General features: G+C 51.4%; 1 protein-coding gene across 1 annotated transcript in view; it reads right to left on the bottom strand.

Annotated features, from left to right (window-relative positions):
* Positions 1-15,482: 15,482 nt before the first annotated feature.
* The window catches only part of ZBTB47 (zinc finger and BTB domain containing 47), a 6,522-nt gene continuing 972 nt past the window's right edge, over positions 15,483-21,032 (bottom strand). The window contains exons 1-5 of the mRNA XM_023739511.1: positions 20,511-21,032; positions 18,692-18,839; positions 16,755-16,870; positions 16,087-16,231; positions 15,483-15,829 (exon numbers count right to left, since the gene is read on the bottom strand). The exon at positions 20,511-21,032 is cut by the window's right edge and continues 972 nt beyond it. Coding sequence (XP_023595279.1) covers positions 15,483-15,829; positions 16,087-16,231; positions 16,755-16,870; positions 18,692-18,839; positions 20,511-21,032 — 1,278 coding nt within the window. The remainder of the gene's footprint in view (positions 15,830-16,086; positions 16,232-16,754; positions 16,871-18,691; positions 18,840-20,510) is intronic.

Raw genomic sequence — 21,032 nt, 5'->3', positions numbered from 1 at the left:
TCGGGCGATACCCCTGGGTCGAGGTGTGGCCCAAGTTCTAACCTTCAGCCCAGGGAGGGGGAAGCATTGGAGCCCCTCTTCCAGGGTCTCTTTTCTTTCATGCCTTTCGGGCCTTTCTGTCGCAACGACCTCTTCTTCCTCTTTCAAGTTTATCCGACTCCAGCCATCCCTGGATACTGTTGTGAACTTGGCATTCACCCTGTGGGGGCCTGGTTGCCCCCCCACTTTAAAATGGGAAGAACTTTCCTCTTTCTGCCCCAGCTCTGAGCCCTTCCTTAGACTGAAAGAAAGCAAGAAGCTACCTTAGTTAAACAAGGTTGCCACTTTCCCGTGGGGTCTGGGGCAGGTCAGGTCTCTGTTGAGCCTCAGTTTCCCCTCATACACAATGAGGAGATGGGGAGTTAAGCTCTAAGGCCTCAGTTCAGCCCTGCTGAGGTTCAGAAGCTCTGAGGTTCTGTGTTCCTGCGAGTACACTTCAACATTCGAAGGTGTTGGACATGCTAGAATATTAATTTCCTAGGATTCTAATATTCTAGGTGTTTAAAGCCCCTGAGTTTTAACATTCTAGGGGAGTGACATTCTGGATTCTAATGTTCAAAAAGTCACATTCTTAAAAGTTTAATATTTTTAATATTCCAGGACTTCAGCTGTCTGTGCTCATTGTTCTTGGCTATATTGGGCATGGCAAGAGCCTGCCTGGGGAAGGGCCGTATGTCCGGTACAGAGAAGTTGGCACAGCCCTGCTTGGCCTCAGGGCCCCTGCACCCTTGCTGTGGTTTGAGGGGTCCAGGTTGAGATCCTGGACAGCCAGTCCCAAAGCCCACCCTGCCCTGGACTCCTGACACCCCAGACACTCCCCCCCACGCGACACACACATCAGCCTCAGCCACCAAGATTAACTTGTTCCCTAAGTGCCAGAGGCTGCAGCTGTGGGTTAAATTTAGCCCCTGGGGCACTGGTGTGAACTGTTGTGAAGCACTCCCCCATCATTCTGAGTCACTTGTTTATAACCCCAGGCTTGGGGAGATGGGGCTGGGGGACAGTGTAGGGCTGGGTCAGGACTGAGTCACCTCCCCTGTAGTGATCCCAGCGATGTCACTGCCTGTCCCTCCTTATCAGTTTTTTTGTCCATCTCTAGCTCACCCCACCAACAGTTCCCAAAGGGGCACAGCACCTAGGCAGGCCTTGGAGGTGGTCCTGACCATCTTGCCGAAGGCACAAGGGCCCACTTAGGAAAGGCAGGGGGGAGCTCCCAGCCCAGCTCTGTCCATCCCAGGACTGCAGGGCACTTCCTAGTCAGTGAGGAGACTAGGCTCTGAGAGGCTCAGCAACCCGGCGCAGTCACACAGCTGGCAAGTGGCTGAGCCAGGATTCAAACCAGGTCTGTCCACCTCCAAAAACCATGAGAATCCCTCCCTACCTTGCTACTCCTGATGAATCAATTAACCAACGTGTGTATGTATCATATTCTCATTTTTCAAAGACCAGGACAGAAGGTACTGACTGAACAATTAGCTTATATTTATCAAATGACTCAATGAGGTATTTTTAGATAATGATGAATCCCATAGTGCTCGCTCCCTACTGGGCATGCCACTAGAATATTTATATGTTGCTCATTCATTCATCAAGAACCTACTGTGCACTGTTCTAAATGCTGGGGATTGAGCAGTGAGCAAATCAGGCAGGAATTCCTGACTTCATGGAGCTTACGTTCTGGGGGAGGGAAGGAGACAGCAACAAATAAATAGTTATACAGGATGTTAGATGATAACTGCTGTGGAGACAGGGAAGGGGACATGGAAAGTGACAGGTAAAGGTGGTAATGGTTTTAAATGGAATGGTCAGGATGGATTCACTGAGAAGGTCATGTTTAAGCAGATTTAAGCCATGGGAGAGGAGGATTCCAAGCAGGGGGAAGAGCATAAGCAAAGGCCCTGAGGCAGGAGAGTGCCTGTCATGTTGCAGCAACTGCAAGGAGCCCACTGGGCTGCAGCAGTGATTGAGGAGGTAAGCAGGAGAAGATGAGGGCAGAGAGGTGAGTTTGGGGAATCATGTAGGGCCATGTGGACCAGTGTAAGGACTTTGATTTCTCCCCTGGGTGCAATGGAGAGCCATTGTTTGTTTGCTTTAACTTTTTATTATGGAAAATTCAAACGTGTACAGAAGTAGAGAGAATAAGGTGATGACCTTTGATGTACCCATCACCTGCGTCAGCAACTATCAAGTCATCGAGTCATGGCGAATCTTATTTCCTCTCTACCGCCAGCCACTCTGTTAATCACCCAGGGGAGATGCCCATATGTACCCAGCTTTGTTGTTTTTGTTAGGTGCTGTCAAGTCCATTCTGACTCATAGCAACCCTATGTATAACAGAATAAAATGTTGTTTGGCCCTGTGCCGTCCTCACAATAGTTGGTATGTTCGAGCCCACTGTTGCAGCCACTGTTTCAATCCATCTTATTGAGGGTCTCTCTCATTTTTGCTGACCCTCTACTTTACCAAGCATGATGTCCCTCTCCAGTGATTGGTCCCTCTTGATGACGTGTCCATAGTAAGCGAGGGAAAGTCTCACCATCCACTTCTAAGGAGCATTCTGGTTATATTTCTTTTAAGAATGATTTGTGCTTTCTTCTGGAAGTCCATGGAATATTCAGTATTGTTCGCCAACACCATGACTCAAAGGCGTCAATTCTTCTTCAGTCTTTTTTTCATTTTCCAGCTTTATTGCGGTACAGTTGACATGCAATAAGCTGCATATATTTAAAATGTACAGTTTGTTAAGTTTTGACATGTGTATACACCCATTAAGCCACTAACACAATCAAGATAGGGAAAATATCCATTACACACAAAAGTTTCCTTGTGCTCTTTTTTAATCCTTCCCCACATCCCTCCCCACCACCCCGCTTCATCACTGATCTGATTTCTGTCACTATAATTTGTTTGCATTTTCTAGTGTTTTATATAAACAGAATCATACAGTACATACTTTTTTTTTTTTTTTTGGTCTGGCTTCTTTCACTCAGCATAGTTATTTAAGCTTCATCCAGATCATGTACTTATGTTTTTAACTGAATAGTTTCTGCCTTCATTAGGAGTCTCATCACATGGAAAGGGTCATTTAAGAGAAATACCATGTGAGGTTTTTAGAGACAACTTGCACTCGCCTTGCCAGGCTCAGGGAATATCTTGCTGATGTGCCGAGAAACCCAATAAAGTCCACATCCCTCATGTATGAGCAGGCCCCACTCTGGTGGAGAACCAGCATGCCAGCAAAGATGTAGGTTCTGGGCTGTGACTTGGCCATTGAGTATTTACTTAAGTAGCCCTACTATATGTCCATATGTGGCAGACCCTTGTCACACTTGGAGGCCTCCCACATCTCCCAAATGGCCTTCCTGTGTTTGGGGCAGTTTCTACATCAGTAGTCCCATATCCCCAAGGCAGAAACCAGAACTTGTTTTCCCAGCTTTCCCTGAAGCTAGGTAAACAGAATATGACTGCGCTCCACCAGTCCTATACCAGACTTCAATTCAGAAGAGGAAGCAGGAGCATGTAGACTCCAGGTTTTGGTGAGACTGGCTGAGGGACAGCACTGTTAGAACTTCTGGAGTCCACTCCCCACTGTCCACTGTATGAACTCCCTGGATCGAAGGGAGTCCCTCTGACATAATCAGGCAAGCCCAGCACCACCAATAAACGGAATTGACTAGAAGCCCTGCTAACAATAAGTGGCCAGGCGAAGTGCTCTTCTTCCACACCAGGTCTGAGACTCTCCTCCCCCACCTAAAGGCATTGGGTGGTCTGGCCTGGCCTGGTAACTCAGGTATCACCACCAGGGACTAGTGGGACCCCCGGTGGCACCAGCTAAAGCAAGCAGATGAAAATAACACTGCAAAGACTATGAAAATTAAGCTGCCATTAGAATCACAGCCCACAAAAGTAGGCTGCATGCTAAACTTCACCAGGATGACTGCCTGCTGAATGAAAGATTTAAAGTCTCATAACATAATGGACAAAATGTTTAGGCTACAATAAAAAGTTACTCATCAAAAACCAGTAAAATCACAACTTGAGTGAGGAAAGACCACCAACTGATGCCAACACCAAGATTAATCAGACGCTGGAATTATCTGGCAAGGGTTTTAAAGACGCTAACAAAAAATGCTTCAACAAGCAATTACAAATTCTCTTGAAACAAATAGAAAATCTCAGCAAATAAATAGAAGTTATAAAAAAGAATCAGATGGAAATAATCCAAACCCATTGCAATGGAGTTGATTCCAACTCATAGCGACCCTACAGGACAGAGTAGAACTGCCTCATAGGGTTTGCAAGGAGCTGTTGGTAGATTTGAACTACTGGCCTTCTTGGATAGCAGCCGAGCTCTTAACAACTGTGCCACCAGGGCTCCAGTGGAAATAATAGAACTGCAAAATACAATAACAAATGAAAACTCACTGGATGACGTCAAGAGTAAAGTGGAGATGACAGAGAATAGAATCAGTGAACCTGAGGACACATCAACAAAATTTCCCCAATCTGAACAACAGACAGACAAATAGACTAAAGAAGAAGAAGAAGAAGAAAAAAAAAAAAGCCTCGGGGACTCGTGGGTAATAACAATAGATCCAACATTTGTATCATTGGAGTCCCAGAAAGAGAGAAGAAAGAGAGCGGGGCTGAAAGAATAATCAAATAAACAATGGCTGACAACGTCCCAAATTTGGTGAAAGACACAAACCTACAGATTTCAAGAAGTTGAGTGAGCCCCAAACAGTATAAGCCTAAAGAAATCCATGCTAAGGCACATCATAATTAAACTTCTGAAAACTAAAGATTAAAAAAAAAAAAAATCTTGAAAACATTCAGAGAAAAATAATACATTACCAATAGGGAAGCACCGATTCAAAGAGATCGCAGATTTCTCATGTGAAACTATGGAGGCCAGAAGGAGGTGGCACAACGTTTTTCAAGTGCTGAAAGAAAAACTGTCAACCACCAATTCTGTATCTAACAAAACTATCTTTCAGGAATGAAAGGGAAATAATCACAGAAAATCTACCCCCCACCCCCCAAAAAAAAAAAAATACTAAGCTAGGGTAAAGAATATAAGATCAACAAAAAATTCAGTTGCATTCCTATCTACTAACAATGAATATGTAGAAATCAAAATTTAAAACCTAATACCACTTGCAGTCACTCCAAAGAAAACAAAATTTTCCTGAAAGCTACAAAATGCTGATGAAAGAAATCATAGCAGATGCAAATAAATGGAGAGACATACTGTGTTCAAGGAGTGGAAGACTCAGTAAAGATGTCAGTTCTTCCCAAGTTGACCTGTAGGTTTAATGCAACTCCTATCAAAATCCCAGAAAAGATTTTCATAGACTTATAGACAAGCTTATTCTAAAATTTATATGGGAAAGAAGATTAGAGTGGGAGGACTCACTCTACCCTATGCTATATAGCTATAGTAATTAAGATTGTATGATATTGGTGGATGGATAGACACATAGATCAATGGAACAGAATAGAGAATCAGAAATAGATCCACACAAATACGCTCAGCTGATTTTGACAAAGGTGCAAAAGCAATTCAATGGAGGAAGGGTAGACTTCTCAACAAATGGTGCTGAAGCAATTGGACATCTACAGGCAAAAAATGAACCTTGACCAAAACCTCCACCTTATATAAAAAAAAAACTCAAAATGGATCATGGACTTAAAATATAAAATATAAAACAATAAAACTTTCAGAAAAAAAATAGAAAAATTTCAGCATTTGTTGTTGTGCGGTGCCGTCAATTCAATTTTCAATTCATGGTGACTCCATGTGACAGAGTAGAACTGCCCCATAGATTCACATGGAGTTGTAAGAATAATATAGAGAGATCCAGTGTATCCTTTACCCTATTTCTCCCAACTGTAACATTTGGCAAAACTATTGTACAATATCACAACCGGGATATAGACTCTGACACGATCCATCAATGTTATTCAGATTTCTCGTTTTATTTGTACAGTCCTCCCTCCATATCCACAGATTCAATCAACCATGGATTGAAAATATTCCAGAAAAAAAATGTTGCTGACATGTATGATGTAGTTAGGCCTACGATGATTGTGTCTGTACTGCACATGTGCAGACTTTTTTTTCTTGTCGTTATGCCCTAAACAATATAGTGTAACAACTATTTATATAGCATTTACATTGTATTAGGAATCTAGAAATGATTTAAAGTATACGGGAGGATGTACGTAGGTTATATGCAAATACTATGCTATTTTATATAAGGGACTTGAGCATCTGTGGATTTTGGTATCCATGGAGGGTCCTGGAACCAATCCCCTGCAGATACCAAAGGAATGACTATGCTCATTTGAATGTGTGTTTGTATTTAGTCATATACAATTATATCACATATGTAAATTCATGTATCCACCACCACAGTCAAGATACAGATAAAGTTCCATCACCACAAGGATTCGTCTGTTGCCTTTTACAACTATACACAACTCTCTCTCACCACCACCAACCCTGTCCCTAACTACGGACAACAACCAATCTCTTCTCCATTTCTAAAATGTTGCAGTTTCAGAAATGTTTCTGAAGTTTCTTCCATTCTCGAATCTCTTCATGGGAGATGGTTTTAATTTTGTGCACACCAGGATCATCTTGCCATGTTGTTCACCCGTTATAATAATGACTAAGTGTCGCTCGTGTGCAGCCACTTTGCAGTTGTGTGATAATAACAGCCTGTGGTCCTGGGACCCCTGCTGTCCCCTGCTTTATTAGGTCTTGGAAGGACTGATCCTGTCAGGCCTTGGCTATGGCTTTCCACACTCCCATAAACTCTTCCTCAGGAAGCCACTGGAGAATGTGTCTTGCCAAATAAGGGAGCAAACCCAGGTAAAGGAAGAACACAGGATCCAGGGAAAGAGGAGATCCATCTAGGAAATAGGAAAAGGTAATCCTCAGGAGGATAGTGTTAAGGATGGATTGAATTGTGTCTCCCAAAAATGTGTGTCAACTTGGCTAGGCCATGATTCCCAGTATTGTGTAGTTGTCCTCCATTTTGTGATCTGATGTAGTTATCCTATACGTGTTATAAATCCTAACTTCTGTGATGTTAATGAGGCAGGATTAGAGGCAGTTATGTTAATGAGGTAGGACACTATCTATAGGATTAGGTTGTATATTGAGTCAATCTCCTTTGAGATATAAAAGAGAGAATCGAGCAGAGAGGAAAGGGACCTTATTACCACAAAGCAAAAAGAGCCAGGAGCAGAGTGCATCCTTTGGACCTGGGGTCCCTGCGCTGAGAAGCTTCTAGACCAGTGGAAGCTTGATGACAAGGACATTCCCCCGGAGCCAACAGAGAGAGAAAGCCTTCCCCTGCAGCTGACGCCCTGAATTTGAACTTCTAGCCCCCTAAACTGTGAGAGAATAAATTTCTGTTAAAGCCATCCACCTGTGGTATTTCTGTTATAGCAGCACTAGATAACTAAGATAGATGGAGAAGGGAAATCCCAGGATGACAGCTGTACAGATGCCTAGAGAGAGATCAACCAGTCCAGATTCAAGTGAAGGTTCTGGGAGAGATGGCTCTAGGAGAAAAACTGATGAACACCTGCTGTGTTTGCGAAGACTGGAAGGAGAATTTACATTTACTGCAAAGAGTTTGGTGATACAATAGTGGTAAGCATGTAGCACCCTAAGTAAATTTTTTAAAAAGAGACAAAAGTAAAAAGTTGTGCAAGAAAGGAAATGAAATCATATTCTATTATATGGCTCAGTTGAGAATAATGTTTATATAGTGTCTTAGTTATCTAGTGCTGCTTTAACAGAAATACCACAAGTGGATGGCTTTAACTAGCATAAATTTATTCTCTCACAGTCTAGTAGACTGTAAGTCCAAATTCGGGGCATCAACTCCAGGGGAAGGCTTTCTCTCTCTGTCAGCTCTGGAGTTAGGTCCTTGTGATCAATCTTCCCCTGGTCTAGGAGCTTCTCAGCACAGGAACCTCAGGTCCAAAGGATGTTCTCTGCTCCCGGCACTGCTTTCTTGGTGGTATGAGGTCCCCATGTCTCTCTGCTCCCTTCTCTCTTTTATATCTCAAAAGAGATTGACTTAAGACACAACCTAATCATTAACATAACTGCTGCTAATCCCCCCTCATTAACATCATAGAGGCAAGGTTAACAACATATAAGAAAATCACATCAGATGACAAAATGATGGACAATCACACAATACTGGGAATCATGGACTAGCCAAGTTGACACATATTTTTAGGAGACATAATTCAATCCATGACACATAGGTATAACATATACTTTGAATATTAATATAACCCAAAATTATAACATAACTGTATTGGGAGAAAGAGCAGGGGAAGCTACATTGGTAGTGTTTGTGTGTGTGGTGGGAGTCATGGAGAGAGCAATCAGTAGATGATTCCCAAAACTGAACAAATCAGGAAGCAGCGGTTTTTGTAGACATGAAGGTGAGTACCAAAGAAAACCAACTGCTATGGGCAGTTGGAAGGGAGGAGGGGAAGGAGACTGAAGTTTTTTTTTTTTTAAACCTTGTAGAAATATTTGGCTTCTTAAACTATGTCCAAGCTCTAATTTTAAAGCTTCTATAAAAAAGCAATGATGTGTGACTTTGGGATAGAGCTAATAGGACACACTGGTCCAACCCATCCCCCAGAAGCAGCTGGCTCTGTGGAAAAGTGGGATTATCTGTGGAAGAATCAATTATAGCACCAGCCTGGAGACTCTACCTTGCAAGACTGAGGAGCTTCCTGTGACCAATATGGACCTGATGCGGTTTCTCGCAGAACGCCTGGGTCCCAGAACCTGGGTGGTGGAGTGGGAAGTGGTGGGAGTCTACCACAGGCTGGCTCACTCACAGAACTTTTGCTTCTTGTATCCAAGAGAGAGCTTTTCATGAGGCCTCAATCATATTTCCATTCAGTTGGAATCTGAGACTGCCACTTGACCATTTGATTTAGGGCTCTGTGCCCCTGGAAGAAGGCCAAAGAGGGACTAGGGTGATTGATCCTGGTCTTCAGAAGAAATCTGGTTGCTGCCACACAGCAGGAGTAGGAAGCAGATGTCTGGAATCCAGGGTTAGCCCTTGGGGGGCAATGGAGACAGATTTTTGTGTCCAGCTCTCAGTGTGATTCCTGTTGCTCCTTATCAAGAGGTGAAAGATAAGTGAGTGACTAGAGCCACCCCATACAGGACCACCAGGGTTTCCTATCTTTCAAAATTGCAGGTTTGGGACACCCTCCCAAGTGAGTTCCAGTGACCGTCTAGGGTGCTGGCTAAGGGCAGGGGGGATGTGATAAGGGGTGTGAAGAAGTCATCAGCATCATCTCTGACCTCACGACCAGAGGCTTAATAAGGGCAGTAGCATCTTCCTGTATTTCCTTCCTTGCTGAGTCAGATATATATTTTAAAGAATTTTCTTCCACCCCACCCCCCATTCCCCTTCTGTTTTATAAAGGATTGGGTTGGTGATGGTTACATTTACATTATAGTCCATAAGTTCAGAATGCCAAAACAGGACCGCAGCTGAACTAGATAAGGAGTGGCCATTGCCTGCAGATCTTATAGTCAGTGATCAATAATTACATTGTCCCCTTTTGGGAAGAGGATGAATACATTCCTATTTGCATATGGAAGGTTGTTAATTGGGAGCATTTTGTTGTTCTGTTGGAAATTTGAGTGTGGAAAAGGATGTATGTTGCTACTGGGCAGTGAAGGGCTAGATTGTGATGTGCATTTGTTACACTTTGTGGCCACCCAGCATGTTTAGACTGATTGGAGAGTAAAGTTCACTGTGAGCCCCGCCTGTCCAAAGTAGAAAACAACACGTTTTCCCAACCTCCCTTGCAGCTAGGATATAAACATGGGACCTGGATCTGCCAACTAGACACACTCATCCAAGACTTTGATTCCAATGAGAGAAAAGCAAGGACGCAGACATCACACAGACGCTAGTTTTTTGAGGGTGGCAGAGGAGGGGTTTAACTTTGGGAGGCAGTGGAGACAGAGCTTGTGTCCAGCTGTCAGCTCTTTAGGGCACAGCTAGGGTGACAGTCACACCTCCCCCAGGGCAAGTCTTGCAGGGTGGTTCTGGTATTATTCCTGACTATGTTACTCCAGAGCCCAAGTCTCTCATTCTCTTGGAGATTTAATTAATGTCTTTTCATTAAATCATTTTCTGCTTAAATTAGCTACTGGGGGCTCTATTGTTTACAGCCAGTGATGCTGGGTCACCATTCACCACCACACTCCCCTGGGTGCCACTGTGTGCTGAGTGGAGGGGACACAGAGGAGTCAAGCATTGGGAAGTGGCATTGTTCAGTGGCTAAAGAACATGGCTTTGGAATCGCACAGACCTGGGTTTGAATCCTGGCTCCACCACTTTCTGGCCATGTGCAAGCTGCTTTCTCTCTCTTGCGTCTCAGCCTTCTCAGACCCTCAGCCACCTCAGAAGGTTATGGTGGGAGGGTTGACTGTCAAATGTTCATAGTAATGAGACCTGTGGTCTTAGGACAGGGGTCCCAGGGTCCTAAGGGATCCAAGTTAGGTTTGGCCACAAGATTTCCCAGAGACCCTGTTTCCAGCTGAAGTGGAGTAGGAGTGAGGAGAAGGGAAGTTCAAGGTGGGGTCCTGCTGAGCTGCTTTTCCTTCCTTGAGGTTTGTGGGAGGCAGGATGGATCCCAGCATCCTCCCTACTTCCCACAAGCCCCAATACTGTCACCTGTGGACACTGGGGCAACTCATCTCACCTAGTCTGACAGAACTTTGGGGAGACACTGCACTTTTATCCTGTTGCCAACCCTCCAGGGCCTTTAGAAAACCGCTCTGCAGGCTGTGTTCCCAGCAGCCTGGCCTCCAGGGGCTCTACAGGCCCCGGCAGAGAGGAGAGTATTGCTGCCCGCCCTCCCTGCCCCCATATTTCCAGTTCTCCTCTCCTTCCAGGCACACAGTAGAGTTGCATTTCCACAACCCCCCTTAAGTAAGGCATGGTCATAGAACTTGCTTTGGACAATGAAATGTAAACAGAACTGATATGTCACTTCCGGGTGACAGCACTGAAGACCTAATGTGTAATTCTCCATTCTCTCTTCCCTGGCTCCGGTGACTCTGTTGATGTGGAGTCACGAGATCAAAGCAGCCTGGATTCTGAGCCGCCACGTGGAGAATGGCTGCCCTGGAACGCCACCCAGAGCTGCAGAGTGTTGACCCACTGAGGCTCGGAGGTGGTTTGTTACTGCAGCGTAACCAGCTGTCCTGACTCAATCTCCAGCCGTGGCTCAAGGGAGCCACATGATCAGGAGCAGGCCCACGGGCACCCCTAAGCAGGAAAGAAAGCCCAGCTTTCTCCCACAGGCAGTGTTCCTCTGCCCATGCTCCAGGATGTGAGGGGTTAGTGAACCGTTTGGCCCCAAAGACCAAAACTCGGGAAGGTGAGTGCTGCACTCTGACATGCCGACGATGGTGCACACCCATCCACAGCCCGCAGCCACCCCACGGCCTCTGCCACACAGCCCCGCATGAGATGTGCCAAGCCACGTCGGAGCATGAAGCTGGAGATATTGTGAGAAGGAGGGGGTGGGGTGGGGGCTGAAGGGGAAAGGATGTGAAGGGGGCGTCGCACAAACTAGCAGGCAGCAAGAGCAGAAGCACAGAGAGAAGCAGGGGCACCACAAGGCGGGCGGGGAGCAGGCACTCCCCCAGGTCTGTCAGCGAGCCTCGTTTTCAAGGTGATCTGAGCAAGCAGCAGGTGCCTGTTCCTTTCAGTCCAGGAAATGGGACTGTGCAGGAAGGCTGTCAGTATCCTCGTCTCAGGCCACTTGGTGAGTCCCCCACAAGCCTCGTCTCTGAGGCCTCCTCCCTGTTGGGAGGTTCCAGCAGAGCAGTCTCTGTATCCACAAAAGCAGAAGCCTCATTTACTGCATGCCCCCCAGGACCTAGAATTCCATCCAAAACTGAGCGAGTGCTCAGGTGGGATGTCGGGCAAAGATGTCATCCCCAAGGATGACAGCCGCTGCTCCCTTCTTGGAGGCCACCTGTCTTCCACCTGAGCTTCTGTCCTCCCAGGGACCTGTGTCAGCATTTCTCATAGCTGGTCCCTTCAGATCTCTCCAGCCTGTGGGCTCCCGAGGGAGCAGCGAGCCCCCTTGCACATCACAGCATCCCTGCTGTTGGGCCTGTGAGCCTGGTCCCTGCTGTCTGGGCCATGCCTGCAGGGACCTGTGTGGGCACTGCCTTTGGGACCTTGGCCTCACAGCCCCAGGACCCCTCCTGTGTCTGGCCCAGGACCTAGCACCAGTTGCAGTGCCCACCTCCTGACTGGTGTTCCCCAAGCCCAGCTCAGCCCTTCATGGAGGAAGCTGGCGTCAGGGATGCTCCAGGCACAGATGCCCAAGCAGTTTGCATGCTCAGCTGTCAGTCTTGCTCTGGCCCAAGTCTGTCCAGCCAGTAGTCGGAGCAGGCAGGCAGGCAGAGTGTAAAGAAGAGGCGGGGCCCAGGGACAGGAGTTGTACTGACTTTATTCCCCTTCATTCTTCTCACTCACCCACCTGTGGTCCCCAACTGTGGTCATGGGGCTGGAGGCCCACCGCATTTCTCCAGCCACTTGCCCCAGCTGGCCAAGGCCAGAGAGTGCAGGGGAAGCTGGGGAGGGTGCAGGCCTAGACCTGAGGTCTGGCCACATAGGCTGAGAAACCCAGCCAGCAGAAGAACCACCCAGCAGGCCTCTAGTAGGTGGTGATCCTGACACCACCCCACCCCGCCACCCCCTAGCCCTAGGAAGTCTTATGATGCTCATCCCCTCACTCCAACATCGAGGTGCTTGTTAATTTGTTTTCAAAATAAAAAAGGAAATGTAAAGGTGATAAAACAAGAATCCCTATTCATACTGGCACTGCTGAGGTTCCATTATTGCTTCAGACCCTCGTGTTCTGTCCGGAAAGGAGCTCCCATCTACACTGGCCCAAGGTGAGGAGAGCATTTAGCACCAGGGACACAGGACTCCTGTCCCCACTGGGATGGGGTCCTCCCAGGAGAGAGGATGGCAGTGCCACCTGCAGCTACGATTCATTTTCCCCCATCCCCATTCTGCTGTCTGGGGCAGTCTCCTGCACCCCAGAGGGGAAGGGGCAAGAACAGGAAACCCCGTCCTGGAACAAGGTTTCACTATCAGCTCCACCCCCACCCATCTTCAATCTCTGCTTGTCAAGGTGTGGCCTGACAGACAAGGGGCCCGGCCTGGCCAGGGCCCCCTCGGTCTGCTCAGGCTGCAGCCTGGTACCAGTGATGGGGGCTGGGAACCCAGGGGGGTCCAGGCCTACAGCCCACTGGGGAAGGTGGGCTTTTTTGGAAAAGCATGGTCCAGCTCTGAAGAACTGCCAGGCACTGGGACCAGCGGTTAGAAAATGCAAGGGGTAGGGGGAAGCGGGGAGAGGGGACCCTGAGGATGTCATGGAAGCCCAGAGATCAAGGGTGCAGGGGAGGAACAGAGCAACAGTAAAGTGAGAACCTGGGAGACCAGCCCTGGCCTCACAATGGGCTGGAACCTCAGCCTTGGGGTGTGTGTGCACTTGGGAAGCCTTCCTCTCTCTAAGCCCAGCCTTCTCTCTTCAGAGGATGGCAGGAGCCCTGAGGGCAAGGCCTGTGGGCTCTGGCTTCTATCACCCCAGCTACAGCCCCAAATTCAGCCCCACCAGTGCAGGGCCCCAGCACAGAGAAGTGCATGGCACGGCCCCTTCCAAGCCCAGAGAACCAGGTGGTACAGGTTGGATTATAAACCTTCAAATCACTCAGGCGCTTTGGGCCTGCCCACATCTGTACAGAATAAAGTGCTTCATTTATTGATGATTAAGATGTCCCCAGCCCCCTGCCCCAGCGCTGCAGGCCTCACAAGGAGGTCAGAGGGGTTCCGACCCCCTCAGCTCTCAGGCTGATGACGGCCAGCCCCACTCCCCCACCATCCTCCAGCAGCCTCCTTGGGTTCAGGCCCCTTCCTACTCCAGCCACGCTGGGAAGGTGGTGGTGATGGTGGGGTAGTAGTGGGGGTTTAAGGTGCAAAGAGTATAACAAACAAAACCATATAAACACAATAGGAAAGAGCTTAACTAGGAAACATGTAGCTTATGGAACCTTCCTCCCCATTTTAAAGGCAGGAATAAAGACATTAAATGACAACAAAAAAGGTGTCCTATTAGTGCCCAGCCTCATGGGGGCAAGCACTGGGCACAGGCTGGGCCTGAATGTGCAGGCTCCTGTTACCTTCAGAGGCCCAGAAGGGACAAGGACGCTGGAGACGAACCAGGAGTGGCTTGTGTGCTGGGCCTAGGGTGAGGATGAGGCCCAAACTGGCCTCCAGGAGCAGAGACGGACACAGACACACACATCTCCTGGTGTGGGAGATAGGGCCAGGGCAGCTGGTGAGGGACAGGGTGCCCCACGAGCAGCAGCCCTGCTCCTGCCCCACTGATAGCACCTTGAAACCCTAAACGCTCGCCCAAGCCTGCTCCTAGGGCCCTGCCCCTCAGGTCGAGCCCACTTCGAGGGCTCCTGGGAGTCAGTGCTGTGGGAGCCAGCCTGACAGCCCACCCAGGGCCTAGCCCACAGCACCCAGTGGCTTCTGGGGACATCCTCCCCAGGATTCAGGGAAGCCTGGCACAGGGTGGGGATCCCTGTGCCTGCTGGCAGGGGTGTAAGTGGGGGGATGTGAGTAGGGAGAGCAAGTCCCTGGGGTCCAGCCCCTGCCTGCCCCACTCCACACGTGCAGAGCTGGGTCTGCAGTCTTTGTGCCTTGTCACCCGCCACCCCAACACACGCACAGGTATCCAGTCTCAAGTCCCTGCCTCAGTGTGGCAGCCCTCAGACTGGGTCCACAAACTCCTCCAAGGGGGCCCAGCACCCCCAACTTCTCCCCAAGCCCTTCAGCACGTGAGGCCAAGTTAGGGGGCACAGGGCAGGTAGGGAGGAGACACTGAAGCTGATGCAGGCACAGCCTGGCCAACCTTTGCCAGCTCAGGCCTCCGCAGAGTGACCGCCATGCTTGTTACCCAGGGCCCACCCACTCACTGCACCTGCAGCCACCAGCACCCCCTCACCTGGAGGGGGGCTGCAAACAGTTTCCTCTTTTTTTGTCCTTCACCACTTCAGACAAAAAAAGGCTTCAACGAGTCGTTGAAAGGGGGCCACTTGGGAGGGAGGTATCCTCCACCGGCTTGGGGTCTCCAGCCTGCACACTCCCAGGGGAGGGGCTTCAAGCGAAGCATGTCCAGCCACCTCTGGAGGTGGGGGCAAGGGGCCCTCCCCCAAGAAGGAGGGGCAGTGGGGCCCCTCCAGGAGTGAGCCCTGGGCTCAGGTCTCAGCTCTGCCTAGAGGCCCGGCTGAGGTGGGCTGGCGGGCTGCGCTGGGCATGGGCTGCACAGTCTGGCGGTTAGTTGTTGGCGTTCATCCTCCCAGTGGCAGCGTTGGCAGTGGCGGGAAAGAGCTGGGGTGGGGGCGGCAGGGTCTGGGGGAGGCCCGGGAGCAGGGGCAGTGCGTGGGCGTGAGGCTGGGTAGGGGGCAGGCCTGGGGCCGAGGCGGGGCCGTCGCTGGCCAGAGGGTGGCTGACTCGGAAGCACTTCTCCTTGTGGGCCTTGAGCATGTTGGAGAAGCGGAAGCGCTGGCCGCAGACGTCACAGGGGTACGGCTTCTCGCCTGTGTGCGTGCGCCGGTGCCGCTTCATGTTGGGCCGGCTGGTGAAGCTCTTGCCACAGATCTCGCAGATGTATGGCTTCTCCCCTGGGGGGAAGGGGCAACAAGGCATCACTGGGGGTCACCATGGTGGGGCTCAGCCTCAGCACTCTCGGGCCCACCCCACCCTTTGGGGTGCCAGCCTCCCCACCCCTGCGTGGCAGGGAGGATGGCACTGAGCCTCATACAGAAGGGTAAACTGAGGCCCAGAGCTGGGAAGGGGCATGGTTAAGGCCATCGTGGGTGTCCTGAGCCAGGATGGACAGTGAGCCTGGGGGGGGAGCCCTGCCCCAGGGTGGCCGCACCTGTATGGGTCTTCATGTGCTCGTCGAAGTACTGCTTCATGTTGAAGTCCTTGCCACACCACTGGCACATGAACTGCTTGTGGCCAATGTGGATGCTCATGTGGGAACGCAGCTGGTACTTGTACTGGAAGCGCTCGTTGCAGTTCTGGGGGTGGGGTGGGTGGAGTGAAGGGAGCAGCCCTCAGACCACAGGGCAGGCCCAGTGCTCCTCTGGTTGGGCAGTGCAAGGGCAGCGGGAGAGGGGCCACAGCACACGCGGGTCCAGGTGGAGAGGGGGGTCAGGACGCAGGAAGAGACCGCACAGCTGAGGGAGTCCTCATGCATAAGGCCGGTGGCCCCTTCATCCTCCTCGTCGTCAGAAGGCCTCCCCATCCCCACCTGCAGCCCCCAGTTTCCGTCCTTGCTCTCCCTCTCTCCAGAGAGCCTGCCCCCACTACTCCACCCATACAGACCTCCCACCTTGAACATGCCGAGGGTGGGGTGGGGGCAGGGTAGGCGACCAGGATAGGCAGAGTGGGAGGGTGACAGGGGCCAGACGTCCAGAGAGGAGGCCCCCTCTTTCTGCACCGGCACTTCACCTTCCCCAGGTCCCAGGTTGTTTAGCAGCTGCTGCCCTTGACCCCTGCCCCTCCCTGTGGCCCTGGGCATGTGTGAAAAAGGGAACTCACCTCACATCTGAACGGCTTCTCCCCCGAGTGCTGCAGTGAATGCACCTTGAGAGACATGCTGCGTTTGAAGGACTTCCCGCAGGTCTCGCAGGTGAAGGGCATGTCCTTGGTGTGGGCTGTGGGGTGGGCACCGTGGCTGTCATGGCTCAGGGGGACCCCATAGCTCCTCCCAGGGGACCCTTGCCTGAGCATCCCCACACGGGGGCCCAAACCCTGCCTCCTGGGGTAACCCTGTGCCACCGCCCTCCCTGGTGGCCTGCCTGGTAGCCTCTGTCCCAGGGCAGGCGGAGAATGAGGCCATCATCCCAGAGCCTGGGCTGACCTGCCACCTGTGAGGCTGGGGTCTGGTCCAAGGACCCCAGGCAAGGCTCCCGCAGCTGAGGGTCTACCGACAAGCCCCCCTTCCTCTGGGGGCTAGGCCTCCCTGTCTGCTCTAAGGTCTGACTCAGACAAGTGCTGAGGGGCCCCCTTGTTCTTAGCCTCTGGCCAAGGGAAATGGTCGGGGCCTCCTCACCCCCAAAGCTTCGGGGAAGATTGAAGGATCCCAGGTGGGACTGGCCTCAGCCGAAATCCTGGCCGGCCACAGGTATGTTAGTGCAGTGCACACTGGCTCCCCAAGCGGCCTCTGGACCTCGGCCTCCTCTTCTATAAAAAGGGGCTAATAATGGCACTGACACCTCAAAGGCAGCGGGGCTTTATAGGGATAGCGCTAGCAAAGGCCCTGCCTCGGGCCCTAAACAGCAATCCAGAGGGAGTAAGCCAGAACCCATAGATAGATGAGGACCCAAACTCTTCAAGGAAGATCTGGGAGGAGGCAATTGGAGACAGGGACCCCCTCACCCCTACATCGAGCTCAGAGCTGCGGAATCCAAGCCCAGGAAGGACCACTAGCCCTGGGTTACCCAGCAAATTCCTGACAGGGACAGATTACCCAATAAGCAAGGTAAGCATGCGCTTAGTGTGCTTACCATACCTAATACCTCATTTATTAGCATATATAGGGTATATGCGAAGCATATTTTAAAGCTAAAGTTATAAATAGTGCTGTTTACAAAACTTCGGACAGAACTCTGTACACAAATGCTATCCAGTTAAAAAGTACCTTGACTGAATTCATTGCAATGGTCGACTTATTTGAGTTCCAAAAACTAATGGAAATATTAATATTTATCTAAAACGAAAAAAATTATCATTTCTGTATCAAGCGAGTTTCGTTTCTTACTGTTTGTTGTGCCGAGGTTAAGAGCTCAGGTTTCTAACTAAAAGGTCAGCAGTTCAAATCCACCAGCTGCTCCTTGGAAACTCTATGGGGCAGTTCTACCCTGTCCTGTAGAGTCCTATGAGTCAGAATCGACTCGATGACAACGGGTTGTACAGGACACAGTGCTTGTCATTACTCTATAAATGCTAATAAATGATATACGAGGCACAGTAAGCACTAAGCATGTGCTTACCGTGCTTACTGGGTAATTCGTCCCTGCTGGCCAAGCCTAGAACCTGGGTCCCAGCTCCCAGTCAGCTCCTAGGGAGGCCCCCCAGAGCACTCTAGCGGAGAAAAGGGGCAGGGCCTGGCCAGGGGCCTGATGTCCACCTCGGCCACCCCATACAGCACTTGGTGTAATTTAGGAAAAAGGTGCTCCTCCTCCTGGGTGGACACAACCCCATGCCGGAACACACAGCCTGGTTAGCAGTGTGGCAGCTGGATACTGGTCCAGACACCATTGTACCCAATGGACAACCTGCCCAACTCTACATGGCAGCCCTGTCCAGACCACACCTGCCACTGCAACCAGCCTCCCCAGGCCTCCCAGCTGAGAGGGGCATTCTCACCCCCTCACACTGCCCGCATCCTCAACAGGATAGAATGTCCTTCCCAGCAAACCTGCTAGCTGACTCAGCTCAGTCCTCAAGCTCCCTCCCCACCGGCCCAGACTTACCAACCATGTGTTTGCGCACGTGGGCCATGGTGTAGAACTTCTTCTCGCAGATCTCACACGAGAACTTCTTCTCTGCGTAGCCGTGCACGATCTTGTTGTGCTCGTGGAGGGACCAGAGCTTCTTGAAAGCTTTACCACAGGTCACACACTGTGGGGCGAGAGGACTTCAGGCCCTGTGTCCTGGAGAAGGCTCCGGGCCTCAGCTTCCCCACCTGAAATGTGCTGGAGAGCCCTTGCTGTCCAAGGACCAGCCAGATCTGATGTTCTGGGAGTTATGAATGGTAACTTCCAGATCACTTACCACCCACCCAGAGGCCTGGGGTCCTCTTTCAACCTTTGAAAGCCCAACGAGGGCCGGGGTCACCTCTTCCAGGAAGCATCTCCCCCCACCGCCGTGCTCATTTCAACAAGACTATCTAAAGGCCTCTACAGAGGGGAGACAGACAACTGGCTGAAGGGCACACGGTTCGTGGAGAAGCCCTCTCAGGTGTGAAGTACCACAAAGCTGGGGCATTCTCTCTGCCCCCTCTCCCTGCTGGGGCCTATGTTCTGACATTATGGAGATCCCCAAGGGGACAGGTTCCAAAGGGGCTGGCTGGGTGGGACTGCAGGAGGGCCAGGTCTCATCAGGCAATGGAGGGTCGTGGGAACCTCAGGGACCACACTCCCCTCCCTGCCTTCTCCCCCTGGACCATGGTCCAGTATTCCTGGTTGTCCCCCATCCCTGAAGGACACCCCCAGAGGGCTAGAGACTAGGCCAGGGTTCAGGCAGAAACTGTGTCTGGGTGCACAGGTCAGAAGGGACACAAGCTTCTCTCCCCTTCAGGAGGGAGGCTCAGGTGTGCGGCAGGTGGGGCCACAAAGGGCAGCCCAGCAGGCGGGCAAGTGGGAACAGGTGCATGAGGGTAGGGCAGGTTACCAGGGAACCCCCAGGTAATACTTTCTCCACAGGGCACTGCAATTAGCTCAGGCAATTAGCACCCGCCTACCTGACCCCCATCTCCTGGGCCAGAAAAAGTAAAACCTCCCCTGGGGGAGCCTGGCTGGCCCTGCACCGGCCCCCCACCCCCATCTCTACCCCCATGAGAGGCCAGGCTGGCACAGACAGACTCAGGCTGGCCCAAGGCCTGGCAGCCAGCCCAGCTCCCCAGCTTGGCCCCAGCAGCCCCTGCTCCTCCCAAATTTCTCATCCAGTGCCTTTTCTCCAGGCCCAGGCCTGCCTGTACCTCCAGAGAGCTAACTGGAGGGCTGCCTCCTGCTGGCTGCCCCCTGCTCTACACAGTGCCTTTGAGGGAAGTGGAAAATGGTGGCCCCTCCTGGCAAACCCCTCCTCCCTTCACGAGTGCTTTTGTGCAATGCACCACCTGTGAAACTATACCTGGTGGCCCTGCTGGCCTTCTCACAGCCCTGGGAATTTACTAAAACATCATCTGACTCATCCTTCCCCGGCGTTGGCTATCCTGGCCTCCTCTCCTGCTCATACAAGTCTCTCCTCTCTTCTTCCCAAGTCTGTGCTCCTATCTGCCCTTCTCGCCAAGGGTCCTGTTTGCTCCAGTCCTCTCCAAGTGCCAAAGCCCAGCTCTGTCCACCTACCCCAGGAAGCCCTCCCTGATGCTGCAGCTCCCCTTGAGCTTCCACCACCCTGAGAACCTAGGCTGCTTTGATTGTCGGGCTGTCTGGTCTCCCCAGGCAGTGTAGGGCCAGGCAAGGCCTGCCGACTGGGCAATGTGGGCAGCAGGGCACTGCCCAGTCCAGCTTGGATGGCTGTGACTTCAGCTGGCCGCCTGCCCCGTCATCCCCGTGACCCCACGAGGCCCACCTGGATGTTGCGCTCGCAGTCCGTCTGCCGGTGCAGCAGCAGCTCGCTCTCCAGCAGGAAGCGCTTGCCGCACTGGTCGCAGATCTGCATGCGGCTGTGGGTCACGTTCATGTGCTTCTCCAGGTACCAGCGGTTGTTGAAAACGCGCGGGCACTTCTGGCAAGGGTGGTGCTGCTTTTCCTCCAGCTTCACCTTGGCCCCCAGCCCATCGGCAGCAGGTGGCCCGCGGGCCGGTGCGGGGGCCGCTCCTGGGGGTGGCTTTGGCCGCTTCCCACCCCGCTGCCCAGCCTCCTCGGGCTCAGGGGTGCCCCGGCGCCGAGCATTCTCCCGGGACCGTGTGGCCATGTGACTGTGGGGAGGGGGGTCCACCCGGCTGTCCTGGCGCCCCGCTGGCACCTGCCTGCTTCCAGCCTCCCCTTCCTCAGAACTCTCTTGATCCTGCTCACTGTGCCCTTCTTCCTCCTCGTCCTCTTCCTCCTCTTCTTCCTCCTCCTCCTCACTGTGCTCTTCCTCCTCCTCCTG

Source organism: Trichechus manatus, unplaced genomic scaffold (assembly GCF_000243295.1).
Source record: "Trichechus manatus latirostris isolate Lorelei unplaced genomic scaffold, TriManLat1.0 scaffold00001, whole genome shotgun sequence".
In the NCBI taxonomy this organism is placed as follows: Eukaryota; Metazoa; Chordata; class Mammalia; order Sirenia; family Trichechidae; genus Trichechus; species Trichechus manatus.
The sequence above is the reverse complement of the archived record's forward strand: the minus strand, read 5'-3'. Positions and strand labels throughout refer to the sequence as shown.